At 41.6% G+C, this 15,378-nt stretch overlaps 1 protein-coding gene across 1 annotated transcript; it reads right to left on the bottom strand.

The window, feature by feature from the left end:
- Nucleotides 1-5,930: 5,930 nt before the first annotated feature.
- LOC123725659 (piggyBac transposable element-derived protein 4-like) lies at nucleotides 5,931-13,250 on the bottom strand (the record flags this gene model as incomplete). The annotated part of the gene is made up of 4 exons (XM_045692136.1): nucleotides 5,931-5,965; nucleotides 12,420-12,726; nucleotides 12,792-13,048; nucleotides 13,190-13,250. Coding segments are annotated over 4 exons (660 nt in total), but the record flags the coding sequence as incomplete, so codon positions are not given.
- Between the last annotated feature and the right edge of the window lie 2,128 nt (nucleotides 13,251-15,378).

Genomic DNA, 15,378 nt, shown 5'->3' with positions numbered 1-15,378 from the left:
TTGAAGGGGCATTTGATTTAAGTATTCCGGGGTTTTTGGGCACTGTTTGGTTTTCATGTATTCTATGGTTAGTCTAGTATGTCTGTTTCTATGTTTGGTTAATTGGGGTTGGGACTCTCAGTTGAAGGCAGGTGTTGTCTATTTGCCTTTGATTGAGAGTCCCATATATTAGGGTGTGTTTGTTATTGGTGGGAGATTGTTCTTGATTTAATTAAATGTTCAAAATGAACAACCGCATGCCTGCTGCGTTTTGGTCTACCTTTTCAGATGACGATTTCGCAATATCGTCAGAAGACAAAGAAGTGCGTGACAATATGCTGTATTCTAGTCAAGGCCATCCTATTCAACTATTGCTGTATATTTACTATTCTATCCTACGTATTCTACATATACACTAAATATTCTATCAACATACTGTCCATAATGTCTATACATCCCATCCCATATATATTTATACTGTATATTGCTCGTCCTAATATTAGTGTCACGCCCTGACCTTAGAGATCCTTTTATGTCTCTATTTTGGTTGGTCAGGGCGTGAGTTGGGGTGGGCATTCTATGTCCTTTTTTCTATGTTTGGTATTTCTTTGTTTCAGCCGGGTATGGCTCTCAATCAGGGACAGCTGTATATCGTTGTTGCTGATTGGGAGCCATACTTAGGCAGCCTGTTTTCCTTTGGGTTTTGTGGGTGGTTATTTTCTGTTTAGTCATTTGTTACCTGACAGAAATGTTTGGCTGTTGTCGTTTGTTTATTTTGTAAAGTGTTCTCTTTTCCATTAAATTTCAAAGATGAGCACTAACCACACTGCACCTTGGTCTACTCCATTCAACAGCCGTTACAATTAGATATTTCTTAATTCCATTATTTTACTTTTAGATGTGTGTGTATTATTGTGTATTGTTAGATATTACTGCACTGTTGGAGCTAGGAACACAAGCATTTCACTACACCTGCAATAACATTGCTAAAATGTGTATGCGACCAATAAAATGAGCTTTGATTTAATGTTATAATGCAGCCATGAAACAGTTTAATATGAGACTTAATTCCTCCCTCAGGACTAGGGTTTTGTTTCTGACCATCAGAACTAGGGTTTTGTTTCTGACCCTCAGGACTAGGGTTTTGTTTCTGACCCTCAGGACTAGGGTTTTGTTTCTGACCCTCAGGACTAGGGTTTTGTTTCTGACCCTCAGGACTAGGGTTTTGTTTCTGACCCTCAGGACTAGGGTTTTGTTTTGAGCTTAGTCAATATGGGGTGCATTAATTCTAAGCCATGGACTGTATTGATTTCTGTTGTTGTGCAGTTCAGAGATGTTTGCAGTATCCTGTCTGATTCCTCATATAAAGTAATTTATCACCCTGTCATACCTTGCCCTTGTCTTTGGCTACATCCTTGTAATTTGTTCAGTTTGTTCCCCCTCAGCAGACCCAGAAAACTAAGTTCCCCAGGACCAGATTAGATAGAAAGATAGAAGGGATACAATAAAAGCTGAATGCAACACAGTTTTAAAGTAACTTGCCAAGGCCACTGAAACAAAAGCCACCCAATGTCACCTAATCAGTCTTGTCATGTTTCTCTCACATCGTACTGTACCTCTCTATATCACAGCCTATATCCAGTTGTGTAATAGTGTTGGCATAACCCCATAATCTCCTGGTGTGGCGATCTACTGCCACCCTGAGGTGTCTGAAAACACACATGGACCCGAACCTAAAACTTTTAATGAAACTGTTGGAGGGATATATGAGTGTGTAGAGTGAGTTAGCAGAGCGGAGTGTGTTTCCCCGATTTGCAGGGAGCAGCATTGATCTTGACCTGCTCCGAGTATGATCTCAGAGATAAAAGGCATCAGACGAGAGGGGAACTTATTCACTGTCAGCTTCCACTCAACACAGGGCAATTCTGCCCCGCAGGCTGCCTTTGAAAAAGTAAAGGGCAAACCACTGAGGATTATGACAGGGAGGGTAGATACACGGGCAGAAGCACAGTTTATTGTAATAACGTGAAGCCGTCATCTATGGTGGAGGCGTCTTATCGAGCGTCGGAGAGGGTGCACCGCGGGTCAAAAGGTTACCCAGGTAACACCTTAGCTACCCAAGTGAAGAGATGAAAGGCCACTCAGAGTGCTGCCAAAGTTTTCAAAAGCTCAAATAGTTTCCCCACCCCTGACTTTGTGTTGTTGTGTTGGCCTTAAAGGCCAGATTGTTGGTGCATTGTTCCCCCCAGTTTGAAATGAGTTTTATTATTCTCTGGTTTTGAATTCGCTCCTCTGGACAGAGTCACCGTGCGTCATTATCATCCTGCTCTCTTCCTTCTTCTTCTGCGGAACAGGTGATTAGAGAGAGCACCATCTGTAATAGCCATTCATTGGGCGTTGAGGGTACACACGTCTCCGCTCTGTGACACACACTCAGATTATTCATGAGACAGGGGGTCGAGTTGTGCCCTAACTTCAGCTAAAACATCCTTCCTGTTCATTAACTTTGCTAACAATTGCATCATCAGGACAGAGGAACAGAGGGGTGATGTGACTAAAGACCTTTCTCATACTGTAGCTTTTTGGTTGTTTACATACTGTTGGACAATACAACTGCATGTGTGTGTTTGGGGGGCCAGAGTTTGGGAGAGAAAAAGTGAGAGACAGGTAAGGAGATCAAAAGCTGCAGTATTATCATTTAGCACCACTTGACCCCAACATTAAAATACAGTCAGTGGACAAGTTGCGGGAATGGAAAACCAGTTTCTCTGATACTGTAGGAGTAGTAGGCTGTCACACATGGACCATCCTCTCCTCCTGTCCTCCTCTTACCTTTCCTTTCCATCATGGCCTCTGTACCTGCTTGTCAGTATTTTGCCCCAGTCCATGTCATCCCCCTTCCCTTGTTCCTGGTCCCTGGTTGCTGCCTTGCTGAAATATGAGCTGCCTGTAGCATATTGATCCCATGCCTCTCTCCTGCCTAAATATAGATATATCACAGGCAAACCAAAGCTCTCCCAATAGCTCCTCCGCATCCGTGCCAATGGGATAATGGCTGCTATCGATTGTCATGATGAATTTAACTTCTACAGTTGCTGATTAATTCCCTACCCCCATTATTTTTATTGTTGTTGTCTTTGTGCGATCGGGGCGGCTGAGGAAAAAGTTGTCACTGGCCAGGTTCTGATAGCCATCGATTGGTTGAGAGGTTTGTAATCATTAAAGTCTTGTAGCTGTCGAGGCCAGAGTTCCTGGTCTGAAGCACCCACTCCACACTCACATCAGCCTCCAACATGACCTCATAGAATGAGATGGCAGTGTAGTGTACTGTAGACTTCATTGAATATGCACATTATGTTAATAATGGAAGTCACTACCGTGAAAGTAGTATGATCCTTTATTTTGGCTTGCTTGGTGCATACAGAGGAAAAATTGTAAATGACATGCATTTCATAGACATTGCATGGTGTTTATGTATTAATCTTTGATACTTGAGTATTTAGAAGAAATGAACAAGTGTCCATGTGAGTATGAATAACAGTGTGAGTATGAATAACAGTGTGAGTATGAATAACGGTGTGAGTATGAATAACAGTGTGAGTATGAATAACGGTGTGAGTATGAATAACAGTGTGAGTATGAATAACAGTGTGAGTATGAATAACAATGTGAGTATGAATAACAGTGTGAGTATGAATAACAGTGTGAGTGTGAATAACAGTGTGAGTGTGAATAACAGTGTGAGTATGAATAACAGTGTGAGTATGAATAACAGTGTGAGTATGAATAACAGTGTGAGTGTGAATAACAGTGTGAGTATGAATAACAGTGTGAGTATGAATAACAGTGTGAGTATGAATAACAGTGATCCAAACCAGGAATAAACCCAACAGATTATGACTGGCCAGAGGAGAGAGGATGACCGGTGTAATAGGAGCACAAATACACAGTCACCGTCTCCTGAGTGGGAGTGACTTACACAAATTGTTTATCACAAAGGAGACGCAGTATCTATTCATCACAACTAGCCTGTGTGACTTCCCTCTCCTGCAGTATTTAACTTAGTCACTTTTTTCTTTCATTGCCTAACATTGGGAGATGACAGTTGCATTTGTCATGCCCTAACTCCTCAAGAAGAGGGGGTGAGAGCCCTGAATACAATGCCTCCTCACAAAATTCCTGTGAATAAATCATAAAAACACTGCTGCTACATTCCGTACATACTGATAAATCATTCCACCAAGGCTCTCACACAAATAGGCAACATTCTGTTGCTCTATGTATCATTCTAAACAAAGGACAACAGAGCATATCCTTGATATAGCCTACAACATTCAACCATTTTACTGTTTGGGCTTGTGAAGACCTCAGTTCTAAGTCCACTCCAGTAGCCGTATGTTGAATGTAATATCATGCTTGGCTCTGGTTCGTTACAGCGCTTCAGTAATGAATTGGCCGTGTGTATACAACATGTAAACATGTAAATTACTTAATTAGGCATAATTGCTAGTGATGAAGATAGATTTCCACCCAATAGTAAGTGTTGGGCAAGCACAGAACTGAACTCAGCCAATCAAATCACCTCACGGACTCCTGTTTATACCCAAATAAGCCATTGGGAACTTTGGGGGAAATCCCACCATATTACCATGTATGGTTTGTATGAAAAATGCTTTTAGTTTTTACAACACAACTGAAAAGACAAGTTCTATATTTAAAACACATGCTCGGGAATGTTGGCGACTAGTATTTTTTTAAACCTCCCGCTTTGGGCTTGATGTGTCAATGTGTAGTTCATACATGCATCGTCTATGAGCAGAATTGCTGTCTTAACTGTAATAACATGAAATCCGACAGTTTTTCTGGAATCTGTGTTACGCCATTTTCCCTAGATTTTCCGCTACGTGGGCCAGCCCCCTAGCAATTCCATTTCTACTCAATGAGCTTCAGCCCCTCGCCATTTGAGTGACAGCTAAGATACACGCACAGCAGGGCGAGAGAGCAATGATGTGACGTACTACGAACTGTAGTACAACATTTTTGGGGACAAAGGTACTGGAGAATCTCTTTAATGTGTCAGGGAAGTTTTTCCTGCTCTTGCATACCTCAGGCCTGATATCAGGTACTTCCCTCCTCCACATGTAAAAACCTCTGTGTATGCTGTGTAAAACCTCATGGCACCAGACACAGTTCCTGTTGTGCCACATCATCTCTCAGAATCTCACCCCAGCTGCCAGTCAGTCAGAGATGTGGATGGAAGGATAAGTGTTCTATGACTCAATAGCAATACCTCAATAGATATCTCAAATGTTCTCACAGTCAGCACTGTGCAGGGCTAAGGTGACTGACCTATCTTCAGCACTGCAGCCTGGTGTGGTTTATCAATGGACCACATCGAGCTACAGCCTGGCTACTATCCACAGACATTATCTTCTATATCACGGGACAGGAGTCAATCAATAACTAGCCTTGCTCGCCAGGCTTACAGCTTACGGCATTCATACACGGACCTGGATGCAGCATAATGGCAAGTCAATGGTCTATCCTGACAATGGCCACAGCCTGCAGCAAGGGATCACATGTGTAAAAGGAGATTGCATCTACCCTCCTGTCAATCCCCCCCAGTCAGTCCCTGCACATAGATCAATAGCAGGAGTGCCTGTCTTGGTGGGAATGAAATGTCTTTGAGTGGTTCTCATGGCAATGCTGTACAGATTGATGTGTCTCTGCTACAGACACTCCTCAGGCAGGGGGAAAGAGAGGAGAGTCCCTGCTGCTTGCCCGGGGGAACATCACTGATTGTCATCGACTGTATGGGTCAATAAAGGAAAACCAGGTATTTCTGTGAAATATGCACAAACATGCCTTGCAATACAATCCTATTTGTGGTACTGTATGTGTCAGCCGTAATGGGAACATGGATTATCTATGGGAGGAATCCTTTCACAGTGTCATGTGACATAGCCCTCTATAACACGCGTCTCAGCTACAACACAAGAAATCCCAAATTAGTCAAGAGAGGTCTGTATATAGTACAGGTATAACAATAACATAGTAGCCAATTCTTTCTATTTGATTAGATGTTGATTTAACCTGTCAAAACATACTATTCAGTACTGCGTAAACCTGCCCTTTTTCCAAGATGGATTATGCAGATATGATATTAGAGTACAGTCTTTGGTGAGACAGTGTTACTGTACATGATAAACTCAAGATACCATAACACTGCCACCATGTGGATGCAGAGCTACAAGGATTTGATCGTCAGATTTATACAGTTACCAAATCTCAGCATGCATTATTGTCAATATTTTACAACTAAAAGGGTTTAATGTTTCAATTTCTGGACAGGAGAATTAGTTATCTAAGCCTTAATGTTGAAGATTTAAGTGACTTTGATTAAAAACTTTGAGTGACATCATGCTAAGTATCTTAATTTGCTTGGCTTATGTGGAAATAATGACCTTGCAGATAGCAAAGACTCAGAGCAGAGCTAAAGGAGAAATCGACTTTCAGATTTAAAAAAGCTGAGAACATATTTGAACCATTCATGATCTTATATTGCCATCTAGTGGCATGAAACACGCAGGGAAATAGTACAGTAATAAAGCATTTCCCATCATGACGTTAGGAACCCCAATCAACTTACAGGTGATCTCAATCAGACATTGTTATATATATGGAAACTATGTTATTTTAAACTATTACTAATAACATTGCATTTCCCCACAGAGAGAGAGCGAGAACAGATGAAGTGGTCTTCAATAAACAGTGTGATTCAAGGAGTGCAAGTCATCATCGGATACAATGGAAATAAGTGTGTGTGTGTGTGTGTGTGTGTGTGTGTGTGTGTGTGTGTGTGTGTGTGTGTGTGTGTGTGTGTGTGTGTGTGTGTGTGTGTATATATGTGTGTTATAACATAATAAAAAATCTATCATCCCATATATCAACTGTCACAAATTAACAAATTGCCTGTTGACCTTCAACAAAAGAGACAGATAAAACTGCTTTGGTGATAATGTGTCTTTGAAACCCGAGGAGACTCATGTTCGTTCTTTGCAATAATTTCCAATTTGTGTGCTAATTGTACAAGTTCACTTTTTCCGATAATTGCCTCCATCAATATAAATGCCAACATCACAGCTCTCATTTCCAAAACACCTTAGTACAGCTCTCCCAGCTCCTTATGGCTTACTAATGAGTGATGTATCACTGTCATGTATGTCAGCCAGAGATACTCCTGGGCGTCAGGTAGCCTAGTGGTTAAGAGCGTTGGGCCAGTAACCAAAATGTTGCTCTCGATGTGCCCTTGAGCAAGGCATTTAACCCTAATTGCTCATGGAGTCGTTCCGGATAAGAACATCTACTAAATGACAAAAATGTAATACTAATTCTTATGACATTTTGTCTGTATCTTATGACATTGTTGACAATATTCCTCACATTCCTCATGTGAAAGGACCGTAACCTGACCTTTTGCAGAAATCTTTCATTACCTGACAGTGAGCAGTATCTCAATTGAAATGTAGACACAGGCATGCAACAGTAGCGGACATCTAACCAATGTTGCAGTCATTATAGGAGGGGAATGTTCTATGATGACATAGAAGCTTCAAAAGCTCTATAGTTAGCTTTGTACTTCAGTCAGTGATTCTGTATATCTAAGGGATTGGATATACAGCCCATTGATCCAAGCCTTCCGTCCTTTCGTTATAAAGGAGTGTATATTTGAAGATTACTCCCTTCTGTAATATGATAATACTGCTGACAAGGGATTTGAGTAAGATCTCAAGTTTCCCAAACAGTTGTGGTGCCAACTGCATGCTGATATTAGTAGTGTTTAAAGTGGGATGGTATCCAGATAATACACTTCCAAGCAGTGAATATCACAGCCATCTTATTCAAGAGGCAGTATTTTATCAAACTTTAAGAATTCAAACCAATTATCTTTTTTATAAAGGTATTATTCTTTTCACAAGTATGTGGAACATTTTTAAAACTCTTAGTATAAAACTCCAAACTGGTAACAGCCAGTCTTACATTCAAAACCTTTCATTGTGCATTTTGTTTGTAGACATCTTTCACCACACAACCATTGATCCAAAATGTGTTTACTGTGAAATATGAGTACATTGGTCTAATCACCAAAACACAACATAATGACATCCTCTCAATTGAGTTATTTAAACAACCAGTTAATCCATTAGCAAAACATTGAAGATACACATTTCAAAATAGCCCTTTGAATGCAGTATGCTACGGTACTGTAAATTACAGTACATTACATTGTTTTCTCATTAGGCAATACACTTGCACTATCCATTCAAATTGACTGAACATCAGATTTCCATAATTTCTATCCCATGTGTGATTAAAGGTGCGCTCATTGAAGACAGCTTTCACAATGTAACTTAAACATTATATGAACATATATTGCAATGTGAATGTATTTCTAGATGAAAACCTGATTAAGTTTGGTGAAAAAGTGATCGTATTATTTGTGTGTTGTACTTAGTTGAGTGAAAATGTGCTTAGAGTTTTGAAACAACTACCCTGTTAATGATCTGGTTTGAGTTTTGTGCTAACAGTTGTGAAAAGTGACCACATACCTGTGAAAATTGCACCAAAGCGATTAAAAAAAAGTAAGCCCTCTCAGTTTTCTTAGCCAGATTGCAGTACCTCTCCCTATCAGCAGAGATAGTGCATGTCATCTGTTAGTACTGCTAAACCTCTCACAAAAGCAAACAATTAGACATGGCCACCAAAGCTTAAAGGGGCAATCAGCCATTGCTACATACATTTTTGGACTTATGAATTCATATTTTTGAAGAATATAACTAACGCTCCTCCGCTCTCTCCACTGGCTTCCAGTTGAAGCTCGCATCCGCTACAAGACCATGGTGATTGCCTACGGAGCTGTGAAGGGAACGGCACCTCCATACCTTCAGGCTCTGATCAGGCCCTACACCCAAACAAGGGCACTGCGTTCATCCACCTCTGGCCTGCTGGCCCCCCTACCTCTGAGGAAGCACAGTTCCTGCTCAGCCCAGTCAAAACTGTTCGCTGCTCTGGCACCCCAATGGTGGAACAAGCTCCCTCACGACGCCAGGACAGCGGAGTCAATCACCACCTTCCGGAGACACCTGAAACCCCACCTCTTCAAGGAATACCTGGGATAGGATAAAGTAATCCTTCTAACCCCCCCCCTTAAAAGATTTAGATGCACTATTGTAAAGTGGTTGTTCCACTGGATATCATAAGGTGAATGCACCAATTTGTAAGTCGCTCTGGATAAGAGCGTCTGCTAAATGACTTAAATGTAATGTAAATGTAATAATTGCCTCATGAGCTTAGTTTACCTGTCATATCCCATCAGAACCCAAAATATAAGCTTGTTTTACTATAATGTTTGTAAACAATGTAAATGTAAATAAACTCTATATAGCCTAAAAACCCAGTTAAAACTATAATTGTGATATCATCAATCAAATGTATTTATAAAGCCCTTCTTACATCAGCTGATGTCACAAAGTGCTGTACGGAAACCCAGCCTAAAACCCCAAACAGAAAACAATGCAGGTGTAGAAGCACGGTGGCTAGGAAAAACTCCCTAGAAAGGCCAAAACCTAGGAAGAAACCTAGAGAGGAACCAGGCTATGAGGGGTGGCCAGTCCTCTTCTGGCTGTGCCGGGTGGAGATTTTAACAGAACATGGCCAAGATGTTCAAATGTTCATAGATGACCAGCAGGGTCAAATAATAATAATCACAGTGGTTGTAAAGGGTGCAACAGGTCAGCACCTCAGGAGTAAATGTCAGTTGGCTTTCATAGCTGATCATTCAGAGTATCTCTACCGCTCTTGCTGTGTCTAGAGAGTTGAAAACAGCAGGTCTGGGACGAGGTAGCACGTCGCGTTAACAGGTCAGGGTTTCATAGCCGCAGGCAGAACATTTGAAACTGGAGCATCAGCACGACCAGGAGTACTGGGGACGGCCAGGTTGTCCTGGGGCATGGTCCTAAGTGTTAATATCATGGGTGGTCAGTCCTTGCATCCATAGCTCTGTCTATACATTTGAGAGTGATTACATTTCTCCAGCCTCATCCCTCAGCTTTTTACCATTACAGTTGGCAGGGATGTTCTATAGTGAGAGGAGAGTAGGAGAAAATTCAGCCTCCTGTCAGAATCAAAGTTTAGCCCTGAGAGGGAGAAGAGAGGGAATGTCACAGCCATGGAGCATCAGGGAAGCAACAAGTATGAAATGAAAGGTTGAACTAAAACAAAAAGAGGAGAGCGGTTTTCTCCCACCATCTTTCCGTCTAAAAGTCTACTGTTTGAGAGGGGAGAGAGAGAGAGAGAGAGAGAGAGAGAGAGAGAGAGAGAGAGAAGAGATGGGGCTGGCTGATCCGGAGGAGTGATTTCTCATCCCGAGACAGTGGGGATAATGGAGGCAGATAATGGGTCGTCGCGTCTCTGGTTTCATCAGTGGGTTGTTTAATTAGATTAACGGCTGATAAATGACTCTTTACTTTGAAATCAGCTTCTGCTGATGATCTCTATTCTGTCTCCTCAGTCCTCATGAGCATTGCTTGGTTTCCAAAGTCAGCGTGTGTTTTAAAGTCTCAGTCTAACAGCAGTGGTTTCCACTGGTGTCATGAACCCGTTATTTTAGAAGGGGCACGAAGTGTTAACCATTTTGCACTAAGTGTTAACTTTTCCCTGCAATCTAGAGCCATAATTCTATGGATAGAAAAAAATCTAATCAAATGTTATTTGTCACACGCACAACAGGTGTAGACCTTACCGTGAAACGCTTACATGCTGACTAGCGTCCACGTGCACCATCGCGCGCATATTGATTTTGTCCATCCACACCACACAGGTTGAAATATGAAAACAAACCCTGAACCAACTATATTAATTTGAGGACAGGTCGAAAGCATTAAACTTTCATGGCAATTTAGATAGCTAGCTTGCTGTTGCTAGCTAATTTGTCCTGGGATATAAACATTGGATTGTTTTTTTACCTGCGATGCACAAGGTCCTCTACTCCGACAGTGAATCCACAGACAAAAGGGTAAACCGAGTTAGTTTCTAGTAATATCTCCGCCTTCAGTCTGCTTCTTCTTTGGACTTTATATGACGGTTGCAACCAACTTTAAGGTGCATTATCACCATCAACTGGACTGGAGTGTGGAGGTCAGTTCATCTTTCAATCACCACATGGGTATATGCTCCTAAAACCAATGAGGAGATGCGAGAGGCGGGACATGTAGCACAACAAGCGTCACAAATAGAACCAAGTTCTATTTTAGCGCCTGGCTACGCAGATGCTCGTTGACGTGCGCGAGCAGTTTGGATGCAATGATTGAATAACATGAATGTGTACATTTATTTTGCAACACTCGCGCACATAACGCGAGTGGTGTGGTCAGCAAGTTACTTACAAGCCCTTAACCAACAATGCAGTTTTAAGAAAATAGAGTTAAGAAAATATTTACTAAATAAACTAAAGTAAAAATAAAAAAAGATTTAACACTTTAGTAGTCTTAACATTCTGTATACTCCCCTTGTCCAAAGGGTCAAAAATGACCTGCCTTCACTAAACCCCTAAAATAAAGCAGCTTAATTTAATTTTAAACACCAAATCTATTTTGCATGAAGAAACAACCTGTCATTCATCTCAAACTTGGTGAATATCTGGGTTTTCCCTCTTCACAATGCAGAAAACTGCATTAAATCAGTGGACACAACACACCTGTCATAATTGTTTTCTTTACTAAACCAGAGGTTTATTATTATATTATTATTGCTAAAGGTACTGCATAGGTGTAAACATACATTCTTTTAGCAAGAGATAGCACTTTTATAATCTAAAAAAGTAGCAGAAATGTGCAGAAATTTGTTTTGAATGCATTTTATTGAAGGGAAACAATAAGTCTTGAACCTTTTTGGCAACATAGTGATATATTCCTATATACTGTACAATGAGGAATTCAACTACAAAATACTAGTCTTCTCACATTTATTTAACCATTGCCCCCACCCACAAGGTGTATCAACAACAACAATAAATAAGAATAAGATAATGGATACAAAACAAAAACATGAAGAACATAAATCAATCAACTCTAATTAGCACATCTAGGACAGTATGCAAGTGTGTGTGCATGGACTTTGCAGATGTATTTCTCACATGTGCAGCACATATTTGTTTTACAGTCCTTCTTTGGGGGGCAGAATTGGCATCTCCTCCTCTTGCCTGCCCCAGCTGCAGCCTCAGGTGGATCAGGGCAAGATTCAGCCCCCGAACACACGCGCTGCAGAGGCTGCTGTGTGCGGGAGGCGCTCCCTTCTTTGAATGTGTGGGGTTACAAGTGCCTTTCCCAGCTGCTCCAGGAACACCCTCCTCTTGTTCTGCTTATCAGGCATCCAGGTAGGGTTGATCTTGTTCCATATCACAAAGGCATTGTATGAGGACACATCAATGATGTTATGGAAGATGACCAGGAGCCAGTGGGCAGTCATCTTCCTGCAGCTGTAAGTTCCAATCATCTTGTCCAGGTTGTCCACACCTCCTTTGTTGTTGTAGTCCAGGATGATGGCTGGTTTCCTGTCCTCACGATCACTGATCTCAGCCGTTTTGTGCAGTGTGCTCAGGAGGACCACATTCTTGTTCCTCTTTGGGAGGTAAGAAACTAGAGTGTCGGTGGGGGTGAAGGCAAACTTTAATGAGAAGGCCTCATCCCCCTTGTTGCGAGGAGTGCAGGGGGGAGCTCAGGCTTCTTCTTTCTGACTGTGCCAACCATGGTGACCTCCCTCTTAAGGAGCTGCTGGCTGAGTTCATAAGAGGTGAATAAATTGTCACACGTGACATTGTGCCCCCTCAGTCCATCTGTCACATCAAGCACAACCCACATCCCCTGGTTCTTCTCCAGGCCTCCACTGGTCAGCTTCCCTATGTAGACTTGCATCTTCCAAGCGTAGCTGGATTGTGCGTCACAGGCCACCCATATCTTGATGCCATACTTTGCTGGCTTGCTGGGCATGTACTGCCAGAAAGGACAGTGACCTTTTGACAAAAACAATTACTTTCAGTAGTTAGTATCAGTGTCACAGAAAACAATCACATAAGTCAATGATATTACAGCAATACATAATACAATTAACAGTGAAAATCACTTACATTACAGATATGAAAATAAAAATGTACCTCTGAATGGAACCAGTTTCTCATCCGCTGTTACATCAGTCCCAGGGTTGTAGAGGTATGGCAGACGCTCCACCCACTTCTCCCAGACCTCTCTTCTGGCCGCCAGTTTGAGAAAGTGTGAAAGACTTTCAGTGGCATCGTTGCACGGAAAATCGCTCTTCCACTCTCTACATTCCAGAGACTACATGTAGCCTCACCTCAGGACCTGTACACACCCTCTAAGATTAGCAGCCCTATGTAGGTACGCAGGTCAATCTCATCCATCCTTTTCCAGTTGTCTCCATATTTTTGGGGGAAACCCTCCAAATTTGACATCGCCAGGATGATTTTTTTTCGATAGCTGGTGTGATGAACATGTAGATTGTTGAAGCGATGTCCTGGGCATGGGCAACTGCATGTCTTGTGGGCCCTGGGGTCATCCTTATGACATTTTGTGCTGCCATCCTGCCCTGGTGGTCATATGGTGACAAGGATCATGTTATTTTGCTGTTCTTTGACAAAAATGTCTCTCTTTCAGTTTGGGGGATTTCTTCTTCATCTGAAGATGATGCATTGTGCTCTGGGTTGTATTCTTCCCCATCTTCTTCTTCAGATACCTCCTCCTCTTCTAAATCATTGTTATCTCTTTCCTCCTGGAGATCTGAAAAAATCTGATCTACGACCTGTTGGGCACTGAAACATGCACTCATGGCTTCAGCAAAGAGAGAACTGGGGGGACTGTCATCTGCAGCACCTTTATAGCCTCTGACTGCATTCCCCGTTAGTAAACAATGCTTTCAAGAAATGTTTATTTTGTCTGAAAATATGTTTATTCTGTCTGAAATTGTTTTTATTTTGTCTGTGAACTTGAGTCATGTGTGGGGTCGTGGAGGAGAGATGCTGCACATGCACAAGAAAGTTTTATTTTTGTCTGAGTTCAATCAGTAGCAAACATAATCTCAATTTCTCATTGTGTGTGTGTGTGTGTGTGTGTGTGTGTGTGTGTGTGTGTGTGTGTGTGTGTGTGTGTGTGTGTGTGTGTGTGTGTGTGTGTGTGTGTGTGTGTGTGTGTGTGTGTGGTGTGTAAATTATTTTATAACTGTCGGGTAAAAAATGACCCTAAGACAATCTTTGTACCCTGGTGGTGTACAGTTTTCATGGAAATATGAACAAAGGCGATGTTTCACTTTTTCTAATGTTGGGGTCACTTCAGGACAAGTCAAATTTCAAGTTGAAAAAATATCATTTAGGGGGTTTTCTCTGCTGTTAAACATAGTGGCGGGTAATTTTTTACCCTTAAGACAACACAAGGGTTAAAAAAGTAACACAATAAAATAACGATAACGAGGCTATATACAGGGGATACCGGTACCAAGTCAATGTGCAGAGGTACAGGTTCGTCGAGGTAATCAAATTATTTTTTGTATTTTTTTATTTCACCTATATTTAACCAGGCAGGCTAGTTGAGAACAAGTTTTCATTTACAACTGCGTCCTGGCCAAGAATAAAGCAAAGCAGTTTGACACATACAACAACACAGAGTTACACATGGAATAAACAAACATACAGTCAATAATACAGTAGAAGAAGTCAATATACAGTGTGTGCAAATGAGGTAAGATAAGTGAGGTAAGGCAATAAATAGGCCATGGTGGCGAAGTAATTACAATATAGCAATTAAACACTGGAGTGATAGATGTGCAAAAGATGAATGTGCAAGTAGAGATACTGGGGTGCAAAGGAGCAAGATAAATAAATAAATACAGTATTGGGATGAGGTAGTTGGATGGGCTTTTTACAGATGGTGTTACGGCCGTCGTAGAGAGGGGACCAAAGCGCAGCGTGGTAAGTGTTCATTATCTTTATTTAACAATGAAAACACTAGAACAAAGAAAACAAACCGAATAGCCAAACAGTTCCGTCAGGTAACGAAAGACAAAACAGAAAATAACTACCCACAAAACACAGGTGGGAAAAGGCTGCCTAAGTATGATTCCTAATCAGAGACAACGATAGACAGCTGCCTCTGATTAGGAACCATACTCGGCCCAACACAAAGAAATACAAAACATAGAATGCCCACCCCACACCCTGACCTAACAAAATAGAGAAATAAACCGTCTCTCTCAGGTCAGGGCGTGACAGTACCCTCCCCAAAGGTGCGGACTCCCGGCCGCAAACCTGAACCTATAGGGGAGGGTCCGGGTGGG

The sequence above is a fragment of the Salmo salar genome, chromosome ssa12 (genome assembly GCF_905237065.1).
Source record: "Salmo salar chromosome ssa12, Ssal_v3.1, whole genome shotgun sequence".
In the NCBI taxonomy this organism is placed as follows: domain Eukaryota; kingdom Metazoa; phylum Chordata; class Actinopteri; order Salmoniformes; family Salmonidae; genus Salmo; species Salmo salar.
This window is presented reverse-complemented; position numbering and strand designations above follow the sequence as displayed.